Consider the following 25,535-nt stretch of genomic DNA (forward strand, 5'->3'; position numbering starts at 1 on the left):
TGCATTTTCATTTGGATTGCTGGATGTTGGCCATTTTAGAGAAACAATGTTAGTCTGCATAAATCATGCCTAACCAGTAAGACAGTTCCTGTTCTCAGCTCTTTTGGAAGCACCTCCTTAACTAAATATATACAAACATAGGCCCAAGGATGGACCAAGAATAAAGAGAGACAAGACTGGCTCCTGCCTTGCAAAGCTGGGCGGAGGCATTTGCACTGTTCTCATCCACTCACCTGCTTGTGAAAGCTCAATACACCTGACAATGGGGTCAAAAACTGATGGAAAATTATGAGGACCACAATGTTTTTTGTCACCACAATCAGCTACTGTTAGATAGCATCTTCTTAGTTTATTTAATACTATTGATAGAGTAGTGAGTTTAGTATAACAAAAGTTTAATTTCATTTTGCTAAAAATAGTGCTTGAGAAATCTTAATTCAGTTTCAAAAGAGTTCTTTTCTCTGGACAAAACTTACTGCAAGAGTAACCTTTTCTGGTGAATTCCTAGATTTGTCAACTTCAGAGACAACCCACTGGAGCTAGAGGTAACACTCCCTCCATGTGAGAACACAGATGAGGAGGAGCAACAGGAAATGTTTGGCATTGACTTCATGCACATGTATATTCAGGAGTCACTCAAGAAAACAGGCAAGGCTTTTTTATTAATTCTGATCTCTCCACAATACAGTGAGGAAGAGAGGAATGAACTGGATAAATAAAATCTAGGATATATATAGAAATGAAACATGAATAATCCTCTTAATAAATGAGTAGCTTTTTCAAAAAAATCTGTAAACAGGCTTTTACTGAGGGCAGGGGCACTTCTAACAGGAGTTGGCACAGTAGGTCTTCACCACAAACAGCATAGGAACATACTGGAACCATGGAGCATTGGAATAAATGTGCCCGAGTTATCTATACCATGAATAACTAGAAGCTGATGACTGTCTTTTGTATTTGCGAAATAATCAGTTTACATAGTGAAGGTCTTCTAGCACCCTTTAATTCATGAAGCTCAACTTTTCCTATTTTTGGACGTTGTTCAGATGGTACTTCCAGAGGAGGATTAAGGGAGAAATGCCTATTTTCCCAACATATGTCTTTTAGCAATGAACTATCAATACCTGATAAACAGATGTTTGTCACAGCTTGCTTTCCCTGACACAAAATAAAGTCACTTAAACAAAATACCCCCACAGTTTCATCCCACTTCTAAAACATGACAAATATTTGCTATTCATAGTTTCCAAAGTAACAGCTTAAATGTTGCAGTTAAGAGACCCAAATAAGCACTTTGGAACAGATGTTCAGGTGGCAGCTGTATTTTGCAGAGAGCACTTCACTGCAGATATAAAATGTTCTCTGTGATCTTCATTCTGTGTTTTGTGAATGCTTAAAAAATGATTGAAATGCTCTTGATTTAGAACACTAAGCCAACTTTTTTCTTATCTATATTTCATTACAAAATTATACCACGATGACACTTTAGACATAAGTTTTCTTCTTGACTAGATTCCTTAGCAGCACAGGCTGATGAAAGTACTTAGGTCTACTTAAGCATTTTAAGAGGAAATACAAAGCTATTCTGAACTTCAAAGTGAAAATAAAATATGTTAACTTCTCTTAGTTTAACCTATTGTCTTTCAGCAAATCTGGAAAGTTCTTCTGGTTCTTCTGGTTCTCCTCCTGTCATGAATCCAAATGAATAAAGAATGTAACTGTGAATGGAAGAAAATATCAAGTACAATTCTTCACAGCGAAGAGGCTACAACAGGTTTCAAATATTCTTAGGGATTTTATATTTCCACTGATGTGAACTGGTTTGCATATTTGTAATTCCCAGTGAAACTGAAAAATATAAGACCTTTTCCAGGGTACAGGAAAGATGACAAAAGGGTTTTTTTGTAAGAAATGAATTAGCTTTTTAAAAAAGTCCAGATGAGTTTCATAGGGTTTGTTTTTTCCCCTGCCAATTCCAAATCTATTTTCTGTCATATAGTTGGCTCTGGTATCAAAGAAGGACTTGGGACAGCTGTCAACAGCACATTCTCCAAGGACACAGCAGACTCTGTGTAATACTGTAGTGCAGCCTTGTATCCTTGTTGTTGTAAATACTCAATCCGGCCATGATCAATCAGCCGTTTACAGAGGCAGCCGATCTCCTTTCGTTCCTCAGCACTCAGTATCCTAGTTTCAGAGAAAGGAAGGAAAGAATGAACAGCTGTCAGGAAATAGTTTTGTTAATTAACATTAGTAGTTAAGCTTAGAAAAACTACTGAAATCACTCTAAGTTCATTTCAGTCAGGCAAGCATGACTGGTGAAATATTTTGAAATGTATGTTCATGAAAATTGTATTTTTAAAGTATTTCCATAAGTTTAGTAATTAAATGGTTCTGCAAAATGCGTCCATTTGAGGACCCAAAACAATTTAATGTGCCACTAGACACAGCTTTTCTGCTAGAGTCCATTTGCTAGGAAAACCAAAAATACATACCCTTGTAAAGTATCTGAACCACTTTCTGTCCTGCTGAGTGTTTGCTCATGTTCTTCTGTGTCATCAGTTTGATCTTCACTGTCTTCACTTGTAGAAGCTTTGCTTGTGGTTTCTCGCATACCACAAGTGGCCCAACTACTCATTCTCTGAAAATAATGAAATTCCACTGGTCCCAGTCCTACTGATTTAAAGAACTCTCTGCCCACATAATGTGTCCAGTCACACTTGTGATGGCAACACAGAGCAATAACAATTCCAGCTACAGGCTTATGGTCCTCTGTGGTGCTTTCATTACCAGCAGATCTCTGAGGAGCCACCTCTGTCTGAGCAGCCCTGGAGCGTTTTGGTGCAGGCTCTTCATCTCCCCCATCACAGCAAGTGGTGTAACTTTCAACCAAGCATCTCAAAGCAAGATCTGGGAATGAACAAGTACATCCCCCCCCACCAAAAAATATCCATAAACACCATGCCATTATTTATACAGGCTGTATCATGGTTGGGAATGTGGGAATGCTTCCCACAAAGAAAAATAAAATTATAGATCACAAATTAAGCCAAAAAGCAAGTTCAATGATAACTAAAAATTACAAACATGCTTTGAAAACATTAAAACCCTAAATGCTAAATTAATATTGTGAGACCTTTTAGAGCTTCTAAGGGCTTATCCTCTGAATATTTGTTCTGCACAAGTGAGTTTAAAATAGTTTGGTTAAAAAATTGGCATACTGTAGGAGAATATCATCCCTGTAAAACACACAAGTATTTGCTCTAGAAGTTTGATATCTAGGACACCATCTATTTAATATCCACATGTACTTCTTAAATGCTTAACTGTGTCATCTTTGTCACATACCTATAAAGGTGTCATATTTATCTCTTTCTCTATGTAGTAACCATTTAACATTAAAAAAACTGTATTTGTTTAAAGTTTTCAGGACAGAAACACAATCCTGTTTGTGTTTGGGATACATATTCAGACAGCCAATAAAAATTTAGAAAGAAAAATATTTCAAAGAAGAGGCAACTGTGCTAAAAAAGTACTCTCAAATGCATGACCCACACACTATTCTCCGTTCTAATCTATTAAAGCCAAAAAAAGCTTCACTTCTGCCTAAAGTATCCTTACATCTATGATCCTTTTACTATTCCACTGGAGTTGACAGATATTTAGAATTTAATTACTGTATTCACCAACAAAGGGTTAGAGGGCAAGAACAGCTTAAAAGGACAGTTTGGAAGATCAGTCCAGAGCGTAAGGTTTAGTATCCTGACTTTCTGTAGTTCCTACATCTGTAATTCATACCTGTTGCAGCACCACACAAATGCTTCCCAATTCCTACCACTGGTAGTTTTTTCTTCTCCAAAATAGGTACCTTATCTGGAGGGGAAAAAAAAAAACAACCAACAAAACCCCCATCCAGTCCACAACTACCCCAGCACCTGTATGTTTTTTTTTTTTTAAAAATACAATTTCAGTGCACTTAGAAATAAATGTTTGCCACTACTAAAAATACATGGTACATGTATTTTTCATGTACATGGTACACTACTAAAAATGATTGGTACATTCAGTTATAAGCTATTCAAAGGAAAGAGTCTTTTGTTAAGACAAATTAAAAGAATAGGATGCTGAGGCTGGGAAGCATATTTAACCACTTCAGCCTTTCTACACGGCCTATGAAAGGTAAATACGACATTGATGCATCTCCTGCTGACAGGTGCCTCCACAAATTCTGTATCATTGATGGTGTATGACTTGCTTAATTCTACACATAGAACAAACAATGCAAACATGTTTATTCCTGCAAGGGCTAAAAAACTTTTAAAATGTATTTGTTTTGCTACTTCTCATCTGTAATGATGTCCCATGAGTGTATAAAAAGCAGAAAACTTTAAAACTCCATTTAATATATATGTATGCATCTATGTATATTTACACATGCCTGTGTGTATATATGTGTATACACACAGCATCAACATGTCCAAGCAACCACTGAGAATAATCTTCAAATACAAGTATATTTAAGTGTGCTACATACAAAGTGCTTGGAACCCCAGTATCTGAAATTTAAAAATAAGCCTCTATTTCAGAATGACAAAGGCCAAGAAGGAACTTACTTAAACATAAGTGCTGAATGTCTACTTGAAGTCTCTCAAATATAGAATCTCTCCTTTTATGTTTTCCATCCACCTATTTAAACAGGACAAGATCATTAAGTAGGAGTGGCCACAAATAATTATAATTTTTCTCCAGGTGTTAATGTCAGACTTTTTCCCTGTCAAGTCAAGTGACTTTCCAACATTAAACACCAGGATTTTTTTCTAATAAATTTGCTATTGGTGAAGTACGGAACATGTAACTTGTAAAATTTAAATTTATTGAGGACAAAAAATAAATACTAACAGCTTCAATGGCAATGGTTTAAAAACTATACTTTACTAATGTGACAATATCCTCTTACCTTGAATCTTGTGGTTGCCCTTTCCACAAGCAAAAACTGAACACTTTCAACATTCTGTAAGGCAACATCAACCCAATGAGACAGCTTTCCTCGCCCAGCTCCAAACTCAACAAAACACCTTCCTGGACCAAGTAAATGCAATTTTTCCATGTTACCTAAAATAGAAGCCTACAAACATCAAAAGATTATTTGTGAACCAAGCAAGTATTTACACTGTGTATTGTAATGCCTTACAGAAAAAATAATTCCTTCAACAAACTGCAGAAGACTTTTTTAAGCCTTCCTTTCAGTAAGGGATTAGGGAAAAGATGATGTGTGTACAGAGGATGTGTGTTTTGTTTTATCATATCAGATTTCCTCTGCAGGAAGCAATGGGCGCAATGCACCTAGTCACTCAAATTTGCAGCAGCACAATTTCACATTCAAACCCCTCTATAGTTATGAGTAAATCAGACCAAACCTGTTGTTTCAGGTGTTTGAAAGCAGATTCCCCATTCTTTGGGTCATTTAAGGCTTCTTGTAAAGCCTGGTGGGACAGTATTTGTTCCTTAAGATAAAGTTCCAGGCCTGTAGGCAAATGCAAAACTTTTAGGTATAGCTTTCCAGTTTCCAAGAGTTGCTAGTTTGTAACACACATTACAACTGTGATATGAACTCAATTTGTAGCACTAACAAAACAGTCTGTTGGGAGCATAAATCTATTATCGTATGTTTATAACAGAGCTGTATTGTTAACTGTAGTGATATCAGAGTGTGGAAAAAAAAGAAAAACAAAAGGAAGGGAACACAGGATTGGTGTTTCATCATTCTTTCAATCTATTTTACTTTCTGTAGTAAAATTTAGCTACTGGAAGTCTGCCTGATCATTATTTCAGATGTGTTTTATGCCACTGGTCTCATATTTTTACAGGTATCTAACCACAAAAATAACAATGAAATATTTAATCCATTCAATTAAAACCTCTTATTTTTAGTATTTAGTACTAAGCTCACCATTACTTGCTTTTTTCAACTTGATAATTAAGTTCTGCAGCTCTTCGATAGAGAGAGAAGATAGAGGAACCTTTTCAAGGAAAAAGAAAGCGACACCAATAAATATGAGACCATTCAATTTTTCTGTATCTTTATAGGCATATGACAAATTGCAACATGTAAGGACTGAACTTAAAACCAAATAATGTACTCACTTGTTTTTCTGGTATTTCTGCAACATCTTTTAAACCAGCATTAATATCTTGAACAAAGTAGACCTTTAAAAAAAATCAAAAGAAAATAAATTTGATTCAGTTAATTACCAGGAAGCAAATAGCTAAATTCTTCAGTGTTCATAAGAAGGTATGTAGCAATAGGAATCCACTGAAGTAAGATTTTCCAAGAATTTTTCTTCCTATAGTCTGATCCTGAATCCCAGCCAGAAATTACTCTTCTGACACAGTTTAACACGATTGAACACGTTAATAAGAGTTACACAGTCAGTGCTTACTAGACAGATTCCAGAGACCATTTTAAGGTGTCCCAGGTATTACTAAAGATGCAGGTATTACTACTAAAGTAATACACCTTGGGTATTACCAAGGTTTCCCAGGTATTACTAATTAGGCAGAAAGGCAGGCAATAAAGAAACCATCCTCTGCTTTCTTGCAAGAGCTGTTTAAACACGTCCTGTTCACTCAGCAGCTGTCAGCCAAGGTTTCTATGTCTCACTGCCAGCCTGACTGGAGCGGGCAGTTGGCTGGAATACCTGGAGCCTCCCTGTTGGTTTTACTTTCCCAGGACAACCTCTTACCCAGCCTCTGAAATGAATGGCACTGTGAGAGCCTGTTCCCTGGGTGTGTTTCTGAGAAAAATGAATTAAACGTTTTTATTTGTAACTAAGAACTGAAAAACTGTACCAAATTACAATGAGAAGGGGCAGAGAATATGAGGGGACTGGAATGTAAGTTGCATTTCAGCAAGTACTTATCGAGCTTCCATCCTGCCTTACAGTAGTGCTTTGGTAGAACTGCTGCCCTGCAGCTCACAGCTGCTGTCAGCACAGAAATCCTCTGCAGGGCTGTAATGTTTAAGGTCTAAAATCCGAGAGGAAGTGCTGAAATTACAGTGCACTTACGGGCCTTGGCTTCTCTCTTGAGTTACATTTTTTTAAATGCTTTTGTAGTTGATCTTCATATACAGTGCTAAAAGCCAAATGGAGAGAAAAGTAAGTATCATGGGAGTACTGACAAAGCACAGGAAAAGCATTTACATATACTCACTGTTTTGGATCAAGAGGGCACGGAATTCTTTTTCTGTCATTTTGTTCCTAGTTAGAAAAGTTATAGAAAACACTTCAGCATGCATTCAGCGTCCTGTTTCAAAAAAGCTGTTGATGGGCATCAGCTTCATAAAACACCTATTCAGAATAGGTGGGTTAACCGGAACAGAGAAACTGAGACGACAACTTAATACTCGACTGGATCCTAAAAGAATAAACCCCTAATGCAAGGGCAGCGCTACTGCTGGGTTGAAGCGAGTGCCCGGCACACGAAGGCTCAAGGGAAGGCACAGGCGCTGCCTCTCCCCCCCGTGCCGCCAGAGCGAGGCAGACCCCGAGCCCGCCCGCCCGCCCTCCCGGCCGGAGAAGGGTCCCCGCACCTCCTCGTGGCCGTGCTCTCCGCAGAAGCGCCTGCCGGGCGCCGGAATCATCCTGCAGAAGCGCCTCTTCCTCAGCACGAAGTAAGCGCAGCGCCCCGGCTGCGGCTCCGGCGCCGCCATTGCCGCTCCCGACGGCCCCCGCGCCGCCATGTTGCGGCCCCTCCCCGCGGGCGGGAGCAAGATGGCGGCGGAGCGCATCTTCGACCGGGCGGTGTCGGTGCGAGTGCGGGGCTGCGGCTGCGAGGAGCGGTGAGTGCGGGCCGGCCGTGCAGGAGCCTCTTTGCGCTTCTCAGAGGGGCTGCGAGCCACAGGCGCTTTTCTCCTGCCTGCCCTGTGCTCTGAGCGCTGCCGGGCAGAGCTCTGCGGTACCTGCGCTTTGGGGTTGCTGCGGGCATCCTCCGGTGAGGGAGGGACCGGGTCTGGCGAGGCCCGGGGCAGCCGGCGAGGGCCGGGCGGTCGCCGTGGGTGCCTCGCCAAGGGAGCGGGGCCGGCGGGGCGCCTGCAGCGGAGCGAACTCGCAGTGGCTCGGCAGAAGCGCCGCTGTGCCCGGGGCCGAGGCCACTCGAGGGCTGGGCGGCTGCCGGGCCCAGCGCGGTGTTTGGCGTCGCCCTGGCCGCAGCGTTGCCCGCGGGCCGTTCCGCCTCCCCCCGGCACACCGCGGCCTCCTCAGCGCCCTGCGGCCCAGCGACCCGCGGGTTTGAGCCACTCGTGCGAGGGTGCGCACGGCGGTGGTGTCTGGAGAAGCCAGACATTCTGTATGTGAAGTGTCTCTTCAAAATAGCATGAATTTCGGCACTATGGGTCCTGTCTGGATGAGACAGTGTGTGCCTGACTCACCTGTGTGAGAAGCCGCGGAAAGGCTGATGTCCGTGGTGTGTGTTGTATTACAAGTGACTTTGTACTCGACAAGAAGTCATTGAAGACAAGGTAGCGCTGTATAAATGATTATCAGAACTTTGAAATTAATAAATTTCAACAGGCTTTTCCAAAAGTTCTAGTTCCTGGACAAAGTTTCGAAACTTCTGCCTTGCTATTTAAAGCCTGGTGGATAACAAGCAAGCAGCAAAAATCCAGCTCTGACTGAGGAGCTGCAATGACTGAAACTTATATCTTAGTTGTAGTCATCTGTGTGAACTTTCATAATGTTTCTGCCTAAATTTTTATTTTTAAAATGCCATTGATTGCTGTAATGCAGCTGTGAACACGTTATTTGGGGAATGTTTTCTTGCTTTATTACTGAGTTTCATCTTTTTGTACACAGGAGATTAAATGTTCGAGTGAATATTGAACTACTGTCAATTTCTAATCCTGTTCATAAAAAGGTTTGTAAATGAATCATATCTGTGTCATTCATTAGGTATTACCTGAATTTCATTGTATAAACGGATAAGTAGAAAAAGGAAAAGCAAAATGGGATTTTAGTGTTTCCCATTTCACTTTATTTTTTATGTAATTTTTTGAGTAACTTAGTTGGTTTGGTATTGCATTTTTCCACCTCTGCCTCCCCCCCCCAGCCTTTTTAGTCCTCTATTTTAGTTTGGCTGTTGGTGGGTCTTAGCAAACTTGCATATTAAAAGTGTTTGGAGATGCTCAGAGGAACATGAGTTAGAGATTAAGAGTACCTTTAGTTCAAGGTATGAAACTGGGAGTAAGGAAAAAAGTCTTTCTCAGGGAAAATAGCAATGAGACCACTACTGGAGATTTTTTAATCTCTTCTGTTGCACGTCTGATTTGTCACCAAACTGTTCTTTCCCCTGGCATGATGTTAAGGTTGGTCATGGGTTGGTTATAGCGTTGCTAAGTAAAGATTTGTTTGTGAAGCAGTACAGCAGCTTTTGTTAAGGTTCTGCTGCTGGTGGCAGTGCTAATATTACTTCCCACTGTGCAGGAGCAGTTCAGTTAGACGTGTGTACTGAGCTGCAGCCTGTGTCAGGGGGAGCCTGGAAATGCAGTTGAGTACAGCAGGGAGTGATCAGTCTAAGAGAGAGCTTCCAGTGCTTGATGGGACATTAGAGCTAGCAGGCATTCTTATCCCACCCATTAATCCACCCCAGCTGGCTTGGGGTAGCATTAGTTTTAACTTGAACTGTGTGTATAAATCCCTGAGTTTGCTTATGTGTCTCCAGCTGAGAGTTTTGTTGGTGTTACTGGCACCTGAATTACTGAAACAAGTTGCAGTTGTGTGTATGTACATGTGCTGTGGTCACACTTCATTATGTTGGAACAGCTGACATGTTTCTCCTTACTTTTGTACTTCTGCTAGGGAATATCCTTCCCACAGGGGCGAGCACTGTTACAGGGAGCAGCTGCTTGGGCCTAATGTACTGCATAAAGGTTTTCCTTGCTTTCCCACTGTAGTATTTGAAGTTGTGTTAAATGGCAATGTTTTAAACATTCTGAATTAGTTGCCACAATTCTATTGTGGTTTTGGTTAAACAGCAAAAACATTCAATACCGTTTGCAGTGCTGGTTTAAAATATTTAAAGACTCCTGGGTAGCTTATAGTATTTTAATCATATTTAAATGTACATCTTTTCAGGACTTAGCTGTTCGATTGACTGATGATACTGATCCTTTTTTCCTTTATAACCTTGTCATATCTGAGGAAGATTTTCAAAGGTAAGTGAAATTACAGTATTTTCTCTGTGAAGCATTTCTAAATGGCAAAAAAGAGCAAGGGAATATTTTTAGCTTAGAGTGGTCTATGTTAGAATTCAGGTTTTGGCATTTTTCAGTTGTGGGGTTTGGTCAGTATCGTTCTCTGACCAGCCGGTGGAGCAGCCAGGTTCCGGAGGGTGACCAGCTCAGATTACACACAGGAACGTTGGGATCCCGATGTTAAGTCCCATGCAGGGACACAGTGCCACTGTACCACAGTTCATGTTACTGCTGGTATCTTCTGTTTATCCTAATTGCTTCTTACAGACTGTTGTGTGTGTGTGAACTAGTTCAGGGAAATAATTACGAGAGGTGTGTTTGCATGAACGTGGATTCACAGACCTGAGTCTGTGTCTTAGGGGTTTCTTGCATGATTGTACTGTTGGGTCTCATTTACTTGCTCAGAATTTGAGCAAATCATTGAATTTGGATTTCAGGCATGAACAGATGAACAGTTCAGTTTTCTGCTTTCTTTGGGTATTTATTTATTTCATTTTTTGCTTTGTTTTGGTGTGGGTTTTTTTGGCGTGGGTTTGTTTGTTTGGGGTTTTTTTTGGGGGGAGTGGCTTTGGTGGTTTTAAAAAGGGAGGTGTGATCAGTGTGTGGATCAAAAGGCAGAAGCAAAATAGTGTTTTGCAAGAAAGACATGCAGAAGTGTTTTGTTGTAGAGGCACAGCTTTGTGCATGCGCTGCTGGATGTTTGTGAGTTTGCTTTGTCTATGGAGAAGCGGGGCAGAGGAATGAGTGAGTAGGTGATAGAGGTGATGGCTGTCTCTCCCCTCCTTGTTCTGTGCTTGTTCCCTGTGCCCTGTCCCATAACTGCTCCAGGCTGTGCCGTGAGGATGATGCCTACTCAAAGGGCACATTTGTTACACCACAGCAACTTCTGGTTTTTAATTAGTGCAGCCCATGTGCAAGAACTCTTGTGATCAGAAGTATCCTCTGGGGATTATTAACCAAGATGTGCTCTAGGATGACCCTGCTCAAGCAGGGAGGTTGGACTAGCTGACCCATCATGGTCTCTTCCAGCCTGACCACTTCGTGATTTTGTGATATGTAGACACACTTCTGATTGAAAATAACATGCTAGTAAACTTGAATGACATGATCAGAACTGGTTCTTTCTACTAGTGTAAACAAAATATTTTATAGGAAATAAATTACGGTTCTCTGTATTGTTGACATTCTGGTTTCTGTCTGTTTATATAGTTTGAAGTCCCAACAAGGTCTCTTGGTAGACTTCTCTGCTTTCCCGCAAAAATTTATAGATCTGCTTCAGCAATGCATTCAGGAGCAGAACAAAGATATCCCAAGGTAGGTCACAAGTGTGTGCCATGTTACTCTGTGTGTACCTATTGAGTTCTTAAAGTGCTTGTCAGTCACTCAGTCTGAGAAGAGTCAGTAGAACAAGGATAATCTGACCTGCCCCTGACCTGAATATAAGTTGGTGGATGTAACTGGCAAAACCAGAGTCTTGGGAGGAGAATTCTTTCTTGAGCAAAAACTGGACAGCCTTTTACATGCAAAAATATATTTTATTGGGAAATAGCTTAGGATCTACAGGTAGTGTGAGGAAAAAAATATGCGAAACATTTGATTGTCTTGGTTTTTGCCTAGGTTTTTGCTGCAGTTAGTTTCTTCAGCACCTGCGCTAGATCATACACCTGTCTCTTTAAATGTAGTGGAGACCAACCCCTTCAAACACCTTACCCATCTCTCTCTAAAATTCCTGCCAGGAACTGATGCGGAAATAAAGAAGTTTTTAGCCAACTGTTTGAAATGCCTTAAGGTAAAATGAAAGTTTATCATTAACTGCAACTAAACCTTGATGCTGTATATACTTACGCATTTTCTTCATTCTCAGTAATTCAGAAGAATGTACCAAGTTGTATGCACTGATTTATTTTTCCTTTTAGCCCAAATATGTCATTGCATGCAGCCACTTGGGTGCATGTTGTAAGATCTAAATGGTGACTGTGACCCTGGCACTGAAAGCAGTGCATTCAGGAGGCATTTGGAGTGGCAGCAGCTGAGGTGTTTCACAGTGTGCAGCTGCTGAGTGCTCTGGCTGCTGCAGCTCCCCTGCTCACAGCCTGTGCTGATGGCCAGAGCAGCTGCACGGGTGACTTGCTGCAACCTCTCAGTCTTTATTCTGCACTTGGCTGTAGGAAAGCGTGGTCTGCTGGTAATTGTGAGGCTTGATGGACTGCAAAGGACTAATGGCTAGAAATAGGAAATTAAAATTGGAATGTTGATGCGTTTTCATAGCATGCTAGGTTTGATTTCATGAAAAATAAAGGTCTCATAGTATGACTGCTGTCAGTTTCATAACCTGGGATTTGTTTTTCCTACTGTGCTGTCATGTTTCTAGGCACCTAATAAGCCATTTTATTATTAATATAATAATTATTAAGATCATTAATACATTATTAATATATTTTATTATTAATATATCTATTAATATAGATTTACAGTATTTCAGTTGATTTGTTGTTTAGGTAACTTCTTTGTAAACAAGTTTTCATGATAAGATACTATTTCCTTGTAGAAATTTGGTAAGAATTTAATTTGGAGTGTTTACATTGTGGGCTAATGCCTTTTCTTTTAAATTTACTAATTATGTCTTATTCAATATGACACTTATTTAATAAGGTGATCTTTTCACAAATACAGTGGGTATTTGGGTGCTTAGGCAGGCTGTGCTGGTTAAATGAAAGCTAAATACTAATGGTATTTTGGGAGCTAAGGATTTGACTTGGTGCCAATTTGTACGTAGGAGGATAAAATGATGTTGGAAGAAAAGCTTAAAAAAACTGAAGAGGATCTTACCAGGCAACTGAGCTACACTCAACAGGTAACATAAATTTTTAACTTTTGTGTGTTGTGTTTTTTTGATTTGTGGAAAATGTCCCTTTTTGTAGGCTGGTTGGTTAGCCACTACCTAGCCAAGATAATGGATGTGAGAGTGCATGAAAAGACAAGAACAGTCTACTGTAGCTTTTATAGAGAGTGAGTAAAGCCTGCAGCTGAAGAGTTAAATTGAGTTCTCACACTGCTCAAGGAGAATTCTACTTTATTTTGTGCAGAGGTCTGTCTGTGTATGCACGCACAGATTGAATACTAAATATATGGTCATGTGAAGATAAATGATAAATATACTTCATATATTCCATGGAAAATCATTTTATTTGGAAAAATTGTGAAACAAAGGTAAATAAATTGGAAGTCTTGGACTTTAATTACTCAACTTCTTTTTGATTTTTGCAGTCAGCATAGTAATCACTTTTGTATTTCAAGAGAATGATTTGGGTCAGATTCTACAATTATCAAGGTGACTTTTTTGACTATAATGAAACAGAACAATTCCATTAAAACTGCTATGAATTATTTTTGGAATGGAATATTTGTTTGCCTCATGTCTGCAGCTTCAGTTTGAGTTACTGGAATGCGTTTGCTGAATTGAAATGCAGAATTACAAACCAAAAAGAGGAAAAGATGCTGCTTAAGAACTTTTATTTCTTTTTTTCCCCTAATAGAGTTCTCTCTGTTACAAGGGTAGGCACCATCAGCAGGCTGTTTTTTCACTCTTAAATAGTGGTTGGGAAAAAAAATGCAATTAAAAATTAGAATTATTTTATTCACAGCGTTAAGAAAAATGCTCTTCAGCTTCTCAGTGCCTTACTTTTCCTGGTTACAAAATTAACATATTTCAGCGTCTGGTGCTGAAATTTAGACTTTTTTTAATAGTTCCATGTCCTCTTAGTAAGAAACAGTAAAGAATCCTTCAGTATTGACTGAAATGCATACATTTTTAAACTCCGTGCTTTGTCAAACTTGAGCAGAACTTGTCAGAGAAGAGCCGTGAACTTGACAAACTGAAAAATGAATGGACGTCCTACACTACAGCTCTGAGCAACAAACACTCACAGGAGCTGACAAGTGAAAAGGAAAGAGCTCTCCAGGTACAGTGGTTGGAAAGAATAAACAGGATTCTTGTATGGGAATGGTCAGATTCATTGAATAACTGCTTCATTTCTTTGCTTCTCACAGGCACAAACTCAGTACCAACAACAGCACGAACAACAGAAAAAGGAGTTGGAGAACTTGCATCAGAAAAGTATTCAGCAGTTGCAGACCAGACTCTCAGAACTCGAGGTCATCAATAAGGACCTGACAGAGAGGAGATACAAAGGAGACTCCACAGTCAGAGAACTGAAAGCAAAGCTTTCTGGATTAGAAGATGTACGGCTTCCCAATACCCAAAATCAAGCTTCCTACTGTTAGAGCATTACCATGCTCTAACAGTAGTAAGCTTGCATAGGAAATATAGCATATTAAGTTTATTAATCTCTTCTTCATTCCATATTGTGCTTACTATTTAAATATGTCTTTTTAAATTAAAATTACAGGTTTTCTTGAAAAATAAAATTCAATTCCTTCCCAACATTAGGAATGCCAAAGAGCAAAGCAGGAGGTGCTGTCCCTGCGCCGGGAGAACACAACTCTGGATGCTGAATGTCATGAAAAAGAGAAACTCATTAATCAGCTGCAGACACGAGTTGCTGTCCTGGAACAAGAGATCAAAGACAAAGATCAGCTTGTCACCAGAACAAAAGAAGTCTTGGATGCAACACAAGAGCAAAAGGTTTCTTCATTAATTTTCTTTAAACTTGGTAGAACCTTCTTAATTGTGGTTTCCACAGAGTAGCTGCTGACCAGTTTTTATGAATACAGCAAGTCAGCTTTCAAATGTAGTTAAGATTCTAAATTGTGGCATCAAAAGTATAGTTCAGATTTAATATTGTGGTACTGGAGTTACAGTTTATGGTATTTCTGGTAAGAAAAAAAAGGATTAATGATCCTATAAAATTTGACTGAAAAACACTGACTGATTTCTTGTAAGGATAGTTCTCAAAGAATTAATGAACATTCTACTTGAAATCATAAGCAATGTCTGTCACAGCTTTATTGTGTAACATTCTGTTCAAGGTGATACTGGAAGAGAGTACAGAGGAAAAGCAAAGGCATATTGAAAAACTAGAGACAACAATTAAGTCGCTGTCAGCTGAACTCCTTAAGGTTTGTTTGAACATGACAATTCCCTTGTGCAACATCTCCCTTCTTCTTAGGTGTTTATTTTTGTAATATATGGTTTGGGTTTTTTTAATAGGCTAATGAAATTATCAAGAAATTACAAGGAGATTTGAAAACTCTAATGAGTAAATTAAAATTGAAAAATACAGTAACAATTCAACAAGAAAAACTATTGGCAGAAAAAGAAGAGAAACTTCAAAAAGAGCAGAGGGAGTCACAGGAGATGGGACAATCCCTTCAGATGAAAGAGCAGGAGGTATTGATGGGTTAACCTGTGCTGGAAATGCTGTTGTATGGACTTGGTTGGGTTTTGTGGGGTTTAACTTAGTTAGAGCAATAAGGTCTTAAATCTTTCCATGCAATAGAATATACTCTTTTGCTTAGTTAACATGTTTATTTAAATGTGTAATCAACTTCCAGGTTTTTTAATGTTAACCTGATTTGTAAAGGCCTTCCATTTGTATGGAAGAAAACTAAAATTGTTTTAAGAGAACAAAGCAATGTAATGGATGAGTCACTACCCTATAGAAGGCACGTTCATGTGGAAATTGCTGAAGGGAACAAGAACAGGAACAGAGTGAACCTTTTTCTTCCATTAAGGACATTGTCCTGTTTAGAGTCCTTGCGCTATTTAATCACAGAAAAATAAAGGTCAGGAAGGATTCTGGCTGTCACCTTATCGAAATCCTAGCTAAAAGTAGGCCTTCCTTTAAAAGAATTACCATATTGCTTTTGTGAAAAACTAAGTTCAAACTTTTTTGATTTTAGTACAACTTCATGAGTGCTTTTTTTGTTGTTTGTAGTTAGTATAACACTAGTAGTATAACTCCTGATGGTGTTATAATTATTCTGGGCATTACAGGTTTGCAAGCTACAAGAACAGCTAGAAAGTACAATACAAAAACTCGAAGAAAGCAAGCAGTTACTGAAAACCAATGAAAATGGTAGGTTTATACAGTTTGGTATCTCCCTCTGTAAAAATGACCCAGTGATCTCACTGCTACTGAAATGGATGGAAGCAGCTTTTGGGGTTTTTGTGAAGACCTGCAATTATTGTTGTGTATGGAAAACAAGCCTCTGGCTTTTGAGGTCATGCAATAGCCAAGAGCTGCATGCTGGGAAGCCTTCCCTTGGGGCTGTGGGGTGGGGTGGGTGCTCAGAGGCCTGGACATGGGGAGGAAGCTTCAACAAATGGCTTTGCATGGGACTAGAGAGGAAAAACACCCAGTGAGTTGTCACTTTTTGTGAGGAAGGGCTACTGGCCATTTCAAACAGCTTGTAAGAGGTAGCAAATGGACTTGAGCTTTTTCTTCCTCTCTGCAGTTATCACCTGGTTGAACAAACAGCTGAGTGAAGTTCAGATGGCAAAGAAGCTGGACACCTCTGCCAGTGCCCATGGTGGTGGGAGGGCTGCTGTTTCACCTCACAGCATGGTAAGGTAGAGCTGTAAATACCAGGCTGGTGAGGTGGTCATGAGTTGCTACAATGCAGGGCCTTAAAGGAGGGGAAAAAAAAAGTGCTTTCATCTTCTTCTGGGCCTACAGTTTTGGGTGGGTGTGGTTTGGGGTTGTTAGTTTGTTTTTCAGCAATGTCATACCCTGCTGGGTGGTTCTTGTCCTGGGCCTTGTAGGTGAGAATCTTCTAAGCTCTCATTTACATAAAATACACAAAGCAATACAGAATTATCTTGGAAAAGATGAAGTGCAGTGTGAAGGCAAAAAAAAAAAAGGCATTTTTGTGTTGAGAGGTTAACTTACTAATTCTCTTTGTAAAGGTTAAAACTCAAAGTGTACTATTTGAATACTCTTACTAGTGATTTTCAGAAACAGGAAAGTCAGGGACTTTCAGAACGCTGCCTGCAATCATTGTTGAATAACGTAACTTGCTGGTTCTCACCCTGTGTTGTACAAATCTCTGCTGTCACAAAGCAGCAACAGGAACTGATGAGCTGCTTGTTCATAGTGGAAGGGCATGCTCATACAAAGAGGTCTCTTGATTTGTAGATGGATACATTTAATACTTTAATCAATTACAGGGTGTGCAGCTTTTTACTAGCTGAGTGCTCACCTCATCTAACCTTTTTAAAGTTATGTTTTCCTTAAATGTACAAAACTTGGAAAAGTGATGTTTTCTTCCCATCAGGAAGACTCACATAAGTGTTGGCTTTGTAATGGCAGTTAGTTGTTAATTGTGGAATTTTTAATCTCTACAATTACTTGAAGAATTGTGTTTCTCCTTTATAGATGTGTTTTTATTTCTTTTACAGCCTGACCGACCATCCTTTCACAGCTCGGGAATCAGTCATCCCATTTCTCCTTTCTATGCCTTCCAGAACTTTCTGGAACCGACACACAACAAAAATGGGAATTCCCAATGTCCAGTACCAAAGGCAGGCACTTTGACTCTTTTGTTTGGTTAAGAATGTGACAATACAAACTATCAAAGCACAACATTTTGACTATTTCTCAAAGTACATAAATATTTACTGTACTTACTCCTAGGCTCCTTGCCGTGAATATTATGACTGTTATTCTGTATATTCTATGTTACAGCTAATGCTTGTCTTTAGGCTGCTTGTTCTTGCAGGCTTTGCTGCACAGCAGGGCCAGTGAGGTGTAGAAACACAAATCCCTGGGAATTTTTCTCTGGGAATGCTGTCGGGGGAGGGGACTCTCAGATCTGGAGTAACTCTTAACCTGCAGTTCTTTGTCGCTGCAGGTTCAGTTGAACTCACAGCTTTTGAAATTGAATCGATGTTCGGATGCTCACACAGTGCCTGCAGCCGGTCACCCAGCGAATAAGGAGAAGTGAGTGTCATCTACTGCAATTTAGTATTTTCATTATTATATTTATAAAGCCCTTTGTCATTTTGGTGTGTTTGGAACCGAGTAAAATGGTTCTAGTACCAAGCCTAGTTCTGTGGTCTGCCTTTCTTCGTTACCATGCTAATGAATTTTGTGGTGGTCTGTCGAAACCAGAGGAAGAGCTGTGCTTTTCAGGAGTGGGCCCCAAAGAACAACAGTTCAGCGTTGCTCCTGCTGGCAGATCTAAGCCAGCCAGTGCTGGCTCACTGAAAAAAATAGTTCTAGGCTGTTCTTAATGTACTCAGTTATAGTTCAACTTTAAATGGTAAAGGTCATAGAAACATAGTCACACTTCTTACTGAAGGTTTTCGTGAGCAAGTCTGTAGCTGCCCTCATTGTAATGCACTGATAATAAACTGCATTTGCTTTAAATTGTAATTGGCCTTTCTGTTTCTAGTGGTGATCAGCTGGGTCTGGAATCCAAGTATTTCAAGAGAAAAGATGACAGCATTCCTTTACGAGGGCTTAGTCAAAACACACTTAACTCGGGTAAGTACGAAACAATAGAGCAAGGCCTTATTTGCAATGTACTTGCAGGGCAGTAACAGCCATGGTTCAATGCAGTGTCCTGTGCTGTTCTGCAGAGTACCTGAGACCCTACTTGCCAACCAAAGCCCAGCTGTCACCAAAAGCTGCTGGAACACCAGCCTCGGCCTATTTTCCTGGATCATAGACAGGGTTCTTACAGTAAGAGTCCTCTTTTAACTGTTGGGGGGGGATGTTTGAATGTCCTGCAATAGAGTGTTAGTAAAGTATCAGTGTGAACTGACACAATTTTATGAGCCAGTTTTCTTTGAGGAAGGGAGCTTGACTGACTTGGATGATGTTTCAGTGCTTGAGCCTAAGGACAGGAAGATAAAGCTTTAAGGAGCTTTAGTGGGAACAACACTGCTGTCACCAGGGCTGTGCAGAATTTCCTTAGTATATTGTTGACACTGTAAATCCTCCTAAAAACCCACCTAAGTTCTCTGATTTTTTTGTAACAGGTGAAATATACGTTCCCTGAGTGAGAACACTTACCTGAATTTCTATTTCTTGACTCCTTTCAGAGAAAGGATGAGGCAGAGGGAAAGCACAAGAAAACTGTGCTGTGCTGTCCTTTTCAGTAATGGTCAAGCTCATATGTTGGCATGACTGCCTCACTAACCTTCCCCTTACAGTTCGGTTTTAAAAACTTGCTTAATTTTGGAACCAGCTTATTTGAAGTGCATATAGACTTACAAATCTCATACAAAAAATGCTAAATTATTTCACTGAAGGTATAAAATTAAAATTCTCACTGTTGGTTCCCCTAACTTTTCTGTGAATTGCTCAGTATTCCATTCCATAGGCCACCACGTTAAAACATTAAAAGATGAGGTAGCTGAATAGTTAACTGTTGCCAAGTATCAACATTTTAAAGTTCCTTTATTTTTATATATCATACTTTACAACTGTAAGACTACAAAGAAATTTAAGATTCTCTTACACGTATTCAGCTTGTTCTGCTGTGTGGGTTCAAATGCTAGAATCATGTAATGTTTCTGTTCTGTGCCATCTTTCACTTGGTATCCCCTGCAGAACGAGCATGCACAGACTTCTGCCAGGCAAATACCCTTACAATAACTATTCCTTATTTTTGTTAAAGGTATTTCATTCCTTTTACTTTAGTTACTCAAGTGCACCCAGAGGATTGTTCAGTGATTTGTTTTGCTGTGTGAAATGTGTAAGTTTGTTTATAAATTAGCACCATGTTAATGTGTAGTGTCGAGTTTTGTCATGTGTGTTGCAATGGAAATATTAAATGGTTTTTATCAAAAGCTCTGATTAGCTAATGTTTCAGGAATACTAAACCACCCTCTCCACTGTACTGCAATTCCCAGCTGAGGTAACCACCAGAACAGCTGTATTTTGTTTACCTTTCTCTGCAGTTTTCCTTGTTGCTTATTGTTCCCCAGGCAGTGCAGTGCCCCAGGCCCAGCCCTGCAGCTCCTCTCCAGCTGTCCTCAGGTGTCAGTGACTGAAGCTGTGGTGATTAAAGGAGTGTGCCAGCATCTCCCAGGCCTCTTAAATCAAGTGAACCACTGGTGCTGTGGGCCTGGGCAGCCCCAGCCAGGCTGGCTGTGTGGAACTGACTCGTTCCTTGGAGCCTGGATCTGTGGCCATCCTGTTCCACTGGAGGCCCCAGGAAACAAGGAGCCAACTGCAGGGACCCTGTGCTGCTGGACAGCAGAGAGCCCTTCACTGTGCTCAGGGCTGCTTCAGCTAACACATACAGCTCCGTGCTGGACCTCTACTCCAGCTGACTTTTCACACCTACTGAAGTATAACACACATGCAACTACTGAACGTCACTGAAGCTTTGAAGAGACATTCACAATTATTTAAAAATTCATTAAAATATTCAACTTTATTAACAGTATATTTACATTTTTTTTCCTGCTCTTGGTCAACCATGGTGAATGTTCAAAGGTAAAAAAGCATTAAGCAATAACCACAAGATGAAAACATTTTAAACCTATACAATACTTTATACACAAATTTATACAAAGGAACACTTAAATAATACAACTGGACACAAAAATATACACTTTTAGAGAAATTCACATCAGTAATTGTATAAAGCTCTCTTCTGTACTAAGGGTCCTGAAAATTTAGGACTAAAACTTTAGCTCTGTAATGCAAAAGGGTTATTGTGACAGTCCTCAAAGGCCACTATATAGCACAGGGACAGATTCAAGGCTATCAGCTTGTAGAGTTCAGTCTGTGTATTCAAGTTTTGAGGTCCTTTATGATTACGCAAACATCAGAAATAGAGTGGTTTAATAAACGGTACAGAGGAAAGCAGAGGTTTAGAGCCAGTATTAAAATCTGCAGGCCCAAAACACCCACTTCATATTTCAACAAGTGTTTGATATGACCGTTTATTCAAAAATAGAAAGAGTAAATGCACTTACATAAAAATAACTTTTACTGTTCAGCAAGCGTGCTCATGTGATTTTTATATTAGTACAAACTTAAAAAAAAACTGCCATGTGACTATTAAAAGAAATGATACCAATTCACCTCCCTACTTAAGTACATTTACATTAAGGCTTTGAATCATCTGACCCAAGATTTTACAACATTAAAACGAATGGGTCCACATGGATGCCAGTCTGTCTCATTGAGACGTAGCATGACTAGAATTAAAGCTCACCACCGTAAGGAAACAGAAGGACACATGCTCATGCCTTGACTATTGTTTGTCTCTGAACTAGAATGTAAAGTTTAGCAGTAACAGTATTTCATGGCAAGAGACAAGGATGTAACAGTTTGTTTATAAAAGCAAGTTAGTTTTTAGTTCAATGGCAACATCTTTGGAGAAAGTTCCTGTTTCAATTCCTACAGATTTCATGCAGAGATGTTTCTTAAGATTACCTTAAGAAATTACATTTTGGTGGAGTTGGAATGTGTATCCCAAACTGCTGATGAAAGAAGAGTCCAAACAGTCTTGCTGGGATTTTTGTCATACATTTGTATCTTGCAGTAAAGGTTCTTTAGCTTCACCAGGAGCTTGTGGGCTGTGGGGATGGCCATGACTGCCACAGTGTTTCTTCCAGTTGCTGGATCTTACATTTAGGTTTGTGTGTTCAGGAATAAACAAGGCAACAAGTAATGCCAACAGCACAGAGCATGCTCCAAATAAGAACGGGGGTCCAGGAATTATGGAATTCTGAAAACAACAACAGTGACACCATGAAGTGTTAATGAGCCTTTAGACACACATTAACAGCCTACAATTGCTAATTACCCATATTCAAAAGTGGGAAGAGCTGCTGCCTGACACACTAGTGAATACAGTGCAGGCTTTTAGAAGGAATGAGAAGGAACTTTACATCCTAAGATTTAGGACAAGGGAGCACATGGTTTTTATTAAGGCTTGCCAACTTCCTTTTCTAGTGCAAGTTCTTCCTGCTGAGTTTCCCCAAAAGCTTAATAAAAAACCCCTGAGCACTTGGTAAAAGGACAACAAAAAAACCCATACACCATTAGTAACTGTCCATCCTTCCCTCAAGGTAGTCTCCTCACAAGGGTCACAGTTGTCTATGACTGTCAGCTGTAGCTATTTGAAAATTAAACTAAACCAGTGCATGTAATTAACTGTACTTAAATAACCCTCCCTGAAGGACTTAGAAACCTCTTGCTACACCCTTCATTTGCAGTCAGTGTAACAAAATGTAACACAGCATCGAACTGATGGGCACAGGAGCCCTTCCTAACAACTTTTGGAAGCAGTAAGTACAGAAGAAACGTACCTGTTGTAAATGGTATTGTGCAACCACACTACCTCCTGATGGTGATTCGGGCATGGGCAGTTCATTCAATTCAACGTGAAATATATAGAATATAAAACCATAAAGTGCTGGTCCCAAACCATTACAGAGTCCTCGAATTCCTGTAATCATCCCCTGAACAACACCTGGGAAAAGTGAAATACATGTTCTTACCTAGCTGTAGCTATACATAGATAATTAACTATTTCTATTGACTTCACCTAAAAACTGATGCAGGCAGGAAAGCTCTAAATGGTGTTGCACTCTGGGTAGCAGTAAACAAGGGGTGCAAAGAGCCAGTCATTATCATGTACTCGAGTGGTTTTTCTATCTGCCTCTAGCAGAGGGCAGTGCCTGCCACGCTGAGCTAGTTGAGAGGCCAGGAGAAGGATGCTATCCCTGCTGTCATTGTCTCACACAGGAGAGAGAGCACTGTGTGCAACAGCGAGGAACAGTGCACCGAGTTTGCTGAGTATTTTGCTACTACAGGGCCTTGTTCAAAGTCTTCCCTCTGCACCAGAAGTACATGGTATGCACACAATGCAACTTCCAAGGAACCTAGATTTAACATGTGGTGCCCTAAGCTCAGGTGTCTGGGCTGCCCTGCCAAGACTCAGCCTGGCTGACAGCACTAAGCCCAGAGCCCAGTGTGCCTGCACAGTATTCCTTGACTAGAATTCCAAGAACCAGGAGCAAACCTACCCTGCTGGTCCGCATCAGCAGTTCGTGAGACCAGGGCGCTGACAGCTGGGAAAGTAATGCTGGACATGGCGGCCACAGCGCCGGCTGCCCACATCATCCTGCAAAACACAAACTGCAGTGACTGCTCTGGGGCTGCAGCTCTGCCCTGGGAGCGCAGGGACGCTCCACTGGCTATCCTGCACTCACACCCTATGCAGAAGGGATAAATGCAAACCAAGGCCCCACCAGCCAGGCCAAAGAGAAATGTGCGTACCATGGCTCTGATCCAAAGCCATACCACGCCAGCTGCAGTATTTGGAACCCCAGGCCCAGCAGGATGGTGTTCTTATTTCCAATGGACCGCATCAATAAACTCAACACTATTGTCTAACAGAGAAGGGAAAAGTAAAGTGTCAGAAAAAGAACATCTTATTCTAAATATTAAACACAGATAAGTTGATGAGTTAATGAATTAAAAAAGAACAAAAAACCTGAAAACATTTTATACTTAATGTCAAATACATGCAATAAACTAATTCTTAAGTAGTGTTCTTCAAAAGCAGTATTTGCCTCTACCAAAAAAATCCAGTCGTTTAGCAAGTAATATGACCAAACCATCACCCCTTCTTTGATGCACAAAGGATTTAGTTTTCCCTTAATGAACCAAACCCTTGTTGTCAAGTGTTTTCATCTAACTTAAGAATCTTAACCAATTTTTAGAGATTTAATAAAAAACAGACACAGAAAAGCTGTATCACATTTATGGAACCACAGTGTTCTCCATTCTCCACAGTGCTTCCTTCTTTTCAGCTTGCCAAGTCAATAACACACACAGCAGTAACTCACCTGTGCAATAATGGAAAGAATCCCAAGGACTGCTATAAATGCTGCAACACTTTCAGATGAAAATCCCATTATCTATATTTTAAAAAAGGCAATTTGATTATTAACCATAAACCTTATGTCATGATGTCACAAACCCCAGTGAGGGAACACACAATGCAGAAGACCAGTATTATTCAGCTCCTCATCTTTTTTCTCATTACATCAAACAAGTAAATGAAAATAAAGGGGCATAAATAGAAAACAATTAAATTGTTCCCTCAAAAATAAAGCCAGTTCAACATATTTAACCTCAAGAATAGTCCAAGAATAATGCAAATAATTACTAAGTACAAGAAACTGTTTTGTAACTCATTCATCATTCCCCTCTCCTCTCTGTCTAAAAGAGAAAAACAGAACAACAAGGGGACTTAAACCAGTTCGTGGGAGCTTCTAAATTATATGAGTTATCTGTACTTTCCATACTAGTTCAGTAATACTGAAAACTTTCTTTAATCCCGGAAATCTACTTTTGTTCAAATTCATACCAAAATGTTACATTACCTGTCTGAGGTATAGGAAGAAGCTGGAATATTGGCCTGCCTCTGGGAGGTAGGAAAGAAAGACTGTTATGCAGATTAGCAGCACAATGGAGTCCTGGCCGACTTTCTTCAGGGACTACGGCAAGAAAAAAGACTTAAAAAATATTCCACCTTCATTTCCAAAAAGCATTCCTAGCTGGGCTCTGAAAAGCCTGTCAATGAAATTGTTACGTGACACCACCAAAGCATTCCCTTTATGTTTAGCAAGATTGTTGGCAAAAGTATCACCAGTGAACCACCAAGGTCAAGCTTGAAGAAATTGCAGGCTTTGTTTTTCAAGCCTGAACTATTGTAAATTCAGTCTCTTCCCTGTCTCCAAACTCAGTATCTACAAGTAACAAAATATTCCCTATTTTAGTAGCTTACTGCAAAGGGGTCAGCCTGTTCCCACGAAATGGGTGCTCCCCAGGATGCTGGCCTCATCTTCTCTGGCAGCGATTCCGGTACAGCAACAAGGATAAAACAAATGTCCAGCAGGGCGATTGCTGTAGCCAGCACCACCACCAGGCTGTCTCCGTACGCTCGGCCAAGGTAGGCACCGATAGCAGGGCTGGTGACTAAACTTGCTGCAAAAGTTGCTGAAACCTGAAATAGGTAACAGCTGGTAAGATTTTCAGTGAGACAAGTCAGCAGTGTTCCTACCTACATTTCTTCCTTTTCAGAAGCCTAACCATTTTAATCACATAGTAATTAAAAGTAACCTTTTTCCTATGCCTATGTGGTAGCACCTGTGTATTTTAGACAATCACAATTTTTCAAGAAAAACTTTCTTTTTCTGATAACTGGACAGCAATGTGAGGCTCACAGCACTCTTGCATGTATTGACATAATTAAGTTTAATTAACTATAGACTCTACTAATACCTCTGGGAAGCAATGAGCTGTATTTAATCTCCATATTAGTGAAATAGGCAATGTCTGTTAAAAAA

At 40.0% G+C, this 25,535-nt stretch overlaps 4 protein-coding genes across 11 annotated transcripts in view; 2 read left to right on the plus strand and 2 right to left on the minus strand.

The window, feature by feature from the left end:
* LRRC39 (leucine rich repeat containing 39) overlaps positions 1 to 3,599 on the plus strand; it is a 13,300-nt gene extending 9,701 nt beyond the window's left edge. For 3 of the 5 annotated variants that reach the window (XM_048313746.1, XM_048313745.1, XM_048313747.1), the window contains exon 11: positions 509 to 3,599. In XM_048313746.1, coding sequence (XP_048169703.1) covers positions 509 to 719 — 211 coding nt within the window. In that variant the 3' untranslated portion in view covers positions 720 to 3,599. The remainder of the gene's footprint in view (positions 1 to 508) is intronic. The other 2 variants (XM_048313748.1, XM_048313749.1) reach the window with 1 other exon arrangement.
* TRMT13 (tRNA methyltransferase 13 homolog) lies at positions 789 to 7,789 on the minus strand. Of its 2 annotated transcripts, none has more exons than XM_048313740.1 (11): positions 7,592 to 7,789; positions 7,213 to 7,259; positions 7,068 to 7,134; positions 6,145 to 6,207; positions 5,951 to 6,020; positions 5,418 to 5,524; positions 4,958 to 5,011; positions 4,614 to 4,686; positions 3,799 to 3,873; positions 2,496 to 2,910; positions 789 to 2,187 (listed from the first exon to the last, which is right to left on the minus strand). In XM_048313740.1, the coding sequence occupies exons 1-11, from the start codon at positions 7,787 to 7,789 to the stop codon at positions 1,992 to 1,994; spliced, it is 1,365 nt and encodes a 454-aa protein (XP_048169697.1). In that variant the 3' UTR covers positions 789 to 1,991. The 2 variants fall into 2 exon arrangements, with proteins under 2 accessions (XP_048169697.1, XP_048169696.1); XM_048313739.1 differs by having other exon boundaries at positions 1,416 to 2,187; positions 4,958 to 5,125.
* SASS6 (SAS-6 centriolar assembly protein) lies at positions 7,735 to 20,599 on the plus strand. 3 transcript variants are annotated; one of them, XM_048313735.1, is made up of 19 exons: positions 7,735 to 7,840; positions 8,853 to 8,913; positions 10,131 to 10,210; positions 10,517 to 10,561; positions 11,459 to 11,563; positions 11,867 to 12,038; positions 13,026 to 13,103; positions 14,092 to 14,211; positions 14,300 to 14,491; positions 14,700 to 14,894; positions 15,239 to 15,328; positions 15,420 to 15,599; positions 16,206 to 16,287; positions 16,667 to 16,776; positions 17,610 to 17,732; positions 18,062 to 18,150; positions 18,605 to 18,696; positions 18,792 to 18,894; positions 20,145 to 20,599. In XM_048313735.1, the coding sequence occupies exons 1-18, from the start codon at positions 7,740 to 7,742 to the stop codon at positions 18,878 to 18,880; spliced, it is 2,004 nt and encodes a 667-aa protein (XP_048169692.1). In that variant the 5' UTR covers positions 7,735 to 7,739; the 3' UTR covers positions 18,881 to 18,894; positions 20,145 to 20,599. The 3 variants fall into 3 exon arrangements, with proteins under 3 accessions (XP_048169692.1, XP_048169691.1, XP_048169693.1); XM_048313734.1 differs by lacking the exon at positions 20,145 to 20,599 and having other exon boundaries at positions 18,792 to 20,006; XM_048313736.1 differs by lacking the exons at positions 10,517 to 10,561; positions 20,145 to 20,599 and having other exon boundaries at positions 7,736 to 7,840; positions 18,792 to 20,006.
* MFSD14A (major facilitator superfamily domain containing 14A) overlaps positions 20,578 to 25,535 on the minus strand; it is a 14,464-nt gene continuing 9,506 nt past the window's right edge. The window contains exons 6-12 of the mRNA XM_048313737.1: positions 24,974 to 25,192; positions 24,570 to 24,683; positions 24,030 to 24,101; positions 23,458 to 23,570; positions 23,205 to 23,302; positions 22,485 to 22,648; positions 20,578 to 21,901 (exon numbers count right to left, since the gene is read on the minus strand). Of these exons, the coding sequence (XP_048169694.1) occupies positions 21,695 to 21,901; positions 22,485 to 22,648; positions 23,205 to 23,302; positions 23,458 to 23,570; positions 24,030 to 24,101; positions 24,570 to 24,683; positions 24,974 to 25,192 (987 nt within the window). The 3' untranslated portion in view covers positions 20,578 to 21,694. The remainder of the gene's footprint in view (positions 21,902 to 22,484; positions 22,649 to 23,204; positions 23,303 to 23,457; positions 23,571 to 24,029; positions 24,102 to 24,569; positions 24,684 to 24,973; positions 25,193 to 25,535) is intronic.

This window comes from Corvus hawaiiensis, chromosome 9 (assembly GCF_020740725.1).
Source record: "Corvus hawaiiensis isolate bCorHaw1 chromosome 9, bCorHaw1.pri.cur, whole genome shotgun sequence".
NCBI classification, from domain to species: domain Eukaryota; kingdom Metazoa; phylum Chordata; class Aves; order Passeriformes; family Corvidae; genus Corvus; species Corvus hawaiiensis.